Source organism: Littorina saxatilis, linkage group LG11 (genome assembly GCF_037325665.1).
Source record: "Littorina saxatilis isolate snail1 linkage group LG11, US_GU_Lsax_2.0, whole genome shotgun sequence".
Lineage (NCBI taxonomy): Eukaryota > Metazoa > Mollusca > Gastropoda > Littorinimorpha > Littorinidae > Littorina > Littorina saxatilis.
In genome coordinates, this window is record NC_090255.1 from 8,246,732 (window position 1) to 8,252,618 (window position 5,887).

The window sequence follows — 5,887 nt, forward strand, 5'->3', positions numbered from 1 at the left end:
ACATAGAGCAGCACTTTGAACAAAACTGGTGAACATAAAGCAGCACTTTGAACAAAACTGGTGAAAAGCAGAGCAGTATTTTGCACAAAATTGTAAACGTAGAGCAGTATTTTGCACAAAACTGGGGAAAATAGAGCAGTATTTTGCACAAAACTGGTAAAAACAAATCCGTATTTTGCACAAAAATTGTGAACGTAGAGCAGTATTTTGCACGAAACTGGTGAAAGCAGAGCAGTATTTTGCACAAAATTGTAAACGTAGAGCAGTATTTTGCACACAACTGGTAAAAACAAATCCGTATTTTGCACAAAACTTGAGAACGTAGAGCAGTATTTTGCACAAAACTGGTGAAAGTAGAGCAGTGTTTTTTGTACAAGACTTGTGACAGAACAGCAGTATTTTGCACAAAGCTGGTGAAAACAAATCGGTATTTTGCACAAAACTGGTGAAAGTAGAGCAGTATTTGCACAAAATTGGCGATTCTCGATCGTAGTTTTGCTTTCGACGTCCGAGATTTCACTTTGAGGGTTGGTTATTTGTGTTGTGTTTATCATCCCTACAACCTGTATCACTATGGCTATCCGGGACACTCATTTTTAAGGGTCAAGAAAACAATGGTCTTGGTTTGTTAAGTCGGTGTCGTTTTTCATTTAAAGATGTCCGATACCGATACATGCACAGCCTGGCGGTCACCGTACGATTTATTCTCTCCCGTGGATATGTTAAAATCAGCGTTCTCGAAATTCTTTGTCTCTTTCTCTGGAGACAGAAGAAGAAGTGACATAAATTTTACGTGACGTAATTATTCACGTTATGACGTCTTTTCGAACTTTGTTTGGCTTTTGACGTCAGAGATTTTTCTTCGAAAGAGGGGATCAAAAGGAGACGTTTTTGTGTTTGTTTGTTTGTTTTTAAGCGATATCGTTTGACTTTAATGGAGCAAAATCATCCAGCCAGGAAGGAAAAGTAACGTACCCTGTCAGGACTGCAGTAGTAGCTTGTTGCATCGTTGATAGCTTCCTGACACTGCTTGTCACGGTCGGTGATCAGCTCATAGTTGAAATCAATGAAGGGTAACGCCACTAAGGCAGAGGTCTCAGCAGGTAACGTGCAAGTCGTGCTGAAACGAGATCGGTATTGTAGAACATTATAAAATATGCATAATTTTGCACATACGCCAGAAAATCGCACAGGCACTCACATACATCCGCACACGGAAACGCATGCACCCAAGCAAACGCACGCACAAACACAGACACATAAACATACACACACACTCTCTCTCTCTCTCTCTCGCTCGCTCGCTCTCTCTCTCTCTCTCTCTCTCTCTCTCTCTCTCTCTGCCAAACCTATTCACACACACTCTCTCACTCTCTCTCGCTTGCTCTCTCTCTCTCTCGCTCTCTCTCTCTCTGTCTCTCTCTGTCTCTCTCTCTGTCTCTCTCTCTCGCTCTCTCTGCCAAACCTATTCACACACACACTCTCTCACTCTCTCTCGCTTGCTTGCTCTCTCTCTCTCTCTCTCTCTGTCTCTCTCTCTATCGCTCTCTCTCTCTGTCTCTGTCTCTCTCTCTCTCTCTCTCTCTCTCTCTCTCTCTCTCTCTCTCTCTCTCTCTCTCTCTCTCTCTCTCTCTGCGGGCGGGGACGTAGCTCAGTTGGTAGCGCGCTGGCTTTGTAGCCAGTTGGTCGCTATCAGCGTGGGTTCGATCCCCACGTTCGGCGAGAGATTTATTTCTCGGAGTCAACTTTGTGCAGACTCTCTTCGGTGTCCGAACACCCCCGTGTGCACACATGCGCACGAAAAAGATCCCACGTTCACAGCGAAAGTCTCAAGGCTTGGAAAACACGAAGACACGCATGCATCATCTCTCGTCTCTGATTATCATGATCACATTTCGATACTTTGACGAGACAAACCCAACGCTGGTGTGTCGAAGAAGATAGCCACAGCGGGCTTGTTCGAATCAAAGTATCACACCATATCTTCAGCGTATTACCAATACCTGTCCCAATATAGACCTTTGCCGTGCGCGGTGGACTGACGATGCTACGAGTATACGGTCTTGCTGCGTTGCATTGCGTTCAGTTTCATTCTGTGAGTTCGACAGCTACTTGACTAAATGTTGTATTTTCGCCTTACGCGACTTGTTTATACTTTTTTTTTAAACTACAGTTATTAGCTGTATCTTTTAACATTGACAACATAATTCAATTTGACGTCATTTTTTTTTAAACAAAAGTTGATGGTTTAAGATTGTTTTTTTTTTTAGCACTGACGAAATAAATGTACTTTAGCTAGTCTGTTTTAACATTGATAATGTAAATCAATTTGACGTCATGTTTTACTTACAGCTCAACAACATCTACGCTTCAGTGAAAGACGTTGACCCGACAATGGACATCAAGGTCCCGATCACCGCTCTCTACGTTGTTGATGTGAGTAATTAATTCACGCTAGATTAATTGATCCAATTAGTCAATTAACCCCATCACTCGAACATTATATCTCCCGATTCTTTTATAATTTTTTTTTTATCTTAACATTTCTCAAAATTCCAAAAACAAATAGACTGCCAGCGTTCCAAAATTCAGAATTTCAACACAAGAAAGGTATGTTGTAACTTATTTTGTTGACAAAACAAAGCGTTACGTTCATAGATATATCGACCCGGCCTGGGGTCTTTTAAGTGCACAGAAAAAACCAAAAATTGGACAAAACTTATCTGACAAAATGTTCAAAAAGGTTAATAAATGATGGATAAGTGCTGTCACAGAAGAAAAATTGCTTTTTTTATTATTGAAAAAAAGATGTTTAATAAATGATGGATATTTTGTGCTGTCTGATGCAAACGCAATTACGATAGAAGCTGACAGACAACTAGTTGGCAGGGAATACCTGGATGACTAATTTAATCCTGTGATCCGTACGAATGATCATTTTGTCGTGCGCTCATGATATGCTAATGAATTTATTTTGATATATTGAATATTTTGTTCAGTCTGCCTCCGACGTAATCACGGAGGAAGCTGACGGACAGCTAGAGGGCCGGGAATACCTGGATGATTTTATTGCCTGGATCCCCACCCAGACCAACCTGCCCTCCAGCGATCATTACATGGCTTTCACTGCGTGAGTTGGCCTTGTGTGTGTGTGTGTGGGGTGGGGGGTGGGTGGATGGGAAGTGGGTGGGCAGGGGTGAGGGTGTGTGTGTGTGTGTATATATATATGTGTGTATGTGTGTGTGTGTGTACGTGTGTGTACGTGTGTGTGTGTGTGTGTGTGTGTGTGTGTGTGTGTGTGTGTGTGTGTGAGGAGGGGAGAGAGGGTTGACAGTGAAACTGTATGAATATGTTGATTGGAACTGTACATGACATGTGAAACTCCATTTTAAATATAATCTCTATTTTTTTCCAGTTACGATGTCACTTTCAGCGGCGGTGCGGCAGTTGGTAAGTAAAGTATTTTCTTTTTCCCCATTTGTGTTAGATGATGACGTTATCTTTCATAATTTACCAACATCTACACCCCAGGCAGCAGAGCTAGCAATATGCCAGGCATATTAAAAACACATGACATGGTTTTGGGCAGCCATCGGGTTTCTGACAATTGACATCTGCCCTGTAGGTAATTCCCGGATCAACTGCTGCTTGTGACATGGTGAAATTGTTGTGTACGTCATTAATATTTAAGGACAACGATGAAAAATTAAAGAATCCAGTTGTTATTAGTACAAAACATAATTTAAAAAAAAACACCCAACAGAAATGACATGGCATTGATGACGTCACGTTAGATGACGAAGTTGACCTATGACGTGTTAAAGGCGTTGCGGAGAGTGCCCAGGTGTGTACGGGACGCAGCACGTCAGTGGTGGAGAACTCCTTCAAGTCCAGCGTGGCCAACATTGCTGCCCACGAATTAGGACACACGTGAGTATACTTTGAGAGAGAGAGGGACATACAATACAATGGCAATACATCACAATGCAATACGATAGGATACGATACGATACGATACGATGCGATACGATGCGATAAAATCGTTATCGTTAGATGTGACTGATATCCACATTTATCAGTCCCAATGTCGAGAAAGCTGAAATCATAGCAGATTGAGACGTGAGAAAAGAGGCAGGTCATGGGATAAGATAAGATGCAATACAATACGATACGATACGATACGATACGATACGATACGATACGATACGATACTTAGAAATTAGAAAGAAGAAAGTATAGCGTGACGTATTAGTTATAAAACATCCAAAGCAAATTCTTCCCGGTAAAACAGCAAGCGCAAACGTGTTTCCAGAATGACGTTAGCCTCGGTGACTTTGACATCATGAGCAGTGGACCAGACCAGTTTGACACGACCTCATTTACATGATATCACCACGTGTGAATTGAACGATATGGTTATTCTTCATGGCTGGTTTCTCCCAAGTATGTATGTAGGATAAAGAAAGATAGTCAGATAGACAGACAGCCAACCAGATAGACGGACAGATCCAAGATTTGTAATTATTCCAATATGGTAATCAGAGCATTCAGGGGCGGACGAGGGGGGGGGGGGGGGGTTTCTGGGGTTTCCGGAACCCCCCCCCCCCCCCCAGCCAAAAAATAAAAATATTTTTGTGTGTTTTTTTGGGTTGAGTTTCAATTTTTGGGGTATTAATCAGTGACAAAATCTGCTGCCTGAAACTGGTAATGATTATCCTCAGAATGCACCAGATTGCACCATTTTGCATCCTTTTTTCAAAATTTTCCGGGGGGCATGCCCCCGGATCCCCCTAGCAAGCTACGCGCTTCGCGCCGTCGGCTCGGCGCTTCGCGCCTTCACACCCATATCTTCACAATATACTTTTGGAAACCCCCCCCATAAAATGAACTGATCCGCCCCTGGCATTAGTGCATGACAACTACAGATAAAAAAATAAAAAAAAAAGAATTAAAAAACAAGCCCCATATAAAAAGATACTAAATGCAAAGACATCAAAATCTCATGACTTTTCAAAAAAAACAAAATACATTTGTTCATTTCAGACTGAGTGCTGCTCACGACGGTACAGGCAACGTGTGTCAACCCAATCTTCAGAACGTGATGACGCCCGGTCTCTTTGTGCCCACGCAGGATCCCGCCACGCCACGAAACATCTTTCAGTTCTCTGCCTGCAGTGTGGCTTCCTTCATAACTTACCTGGCAGGGTAGGTACTTGGGTTAGGGAGGGAGAAGGTTGGAAACATCTTTCAGTTCTCTGCCTGCAGTGTGGCTTCCTTCATAACTTACCTGGCAGGGTAGGTACTTGGATTAGGGAGGGGGAAGGTTGGAAACATCTCTGAATTCTCTGGATGCAGTGTGGCTGCCTTCAAAACTTACCTGGCAGGGTAGGTACTTGGGTTAGGGAGGGGGAAGGTTGGACACATCTCTGAATTCTCTGGATGCAGTGTGGCTGCCTTCAAAATTTACCTGGCAGGGTAGGTACTTGGGTTAGGGAGGGGGAAGGTTGGACACATCTCTGAATTCTCTGGATGCAGTGTGGCTGCCTTCAAAACTTACCTGGCAGGGTAGGTACTTGGGTTAGGGAGGGGGAAGGTTGGAAACATCTCTGAATTCTCTGGATGCAGTGTGGCTTCCTTCAAAACTTACCTGGCAGGGTAGGTACTTGGGTTAGGGAGGGGGAAGGTTGGACACATCTCTGAATTCTCTGGATGCAGTGTGGCTGCCTTCAAAACTTACCTGGCAGGGTAGGTACTTGGGTTAGGGAGGGGGAAGGTTGGAAACATCTCTGAATTCTCTGGATGCAGTGTGGCTGCCTTCAAAACTTACCTGGCAGGGTAGGTACTTGGGTTAGGGAGGGGGAAGGTTGGAAACATCTCTGAATTCTCT

General features: G+C 43.3%; 1 protein-coding gene across 1 annotated transcript; it reads left to right on the forward strand.

The window, feature by feature from the left end:
- Positions 1–2,337: 2,337 nt before the first annotated feature.
- Positions 2,338–5,209, forward strand: LOC138980827 (metalloprotease mig-17-like). The gene is made up of 5 exons (XM_070353710.1): positions 2,338–2,436; positions 3,000–3,130; positions 3,416–3,450; positions 3,825–3,930; positions 5,044–5,209. Exons 1-5 carry the CDS (start codon positions 2,338–2,340, stop codon positions 5,207–5,209), a joined length of 537 nt encoding a protein of 178 aa, XP_070209811.1.
- The last annotated feature ends 678 nt before the right edge of the window (positions 5,210–5,887 follow it).

What these genes read in the sequence shown, in the direction of transcription:
- LOC138980827 (XM_070353710.1), top strand. Translation starts at nt 2,338, where the DNA reads ATGTTTTACTTACAGCTCAACAACATCTACGCTTCAGTGAAAGACGTT. An exon ending in CCGCTCTCTACGTTGTTGAT is followed by an intron (nt 2,437 to 2,999) that starts GTGAGTAATTAA and finishes TATTTTGTTCAG; the next exon opens with TCTGCCTCCGACGTAATCAC. An exon ending in CAGCGGCGGTGCGGCAGTTG is followed by an intron (nt 3,451 to 3,824) that starts GTAAGTAAAGTA and finishes GACGTGTTAAAG; the next exon opens with GCGTTGCGGAGAGTGCCCAG.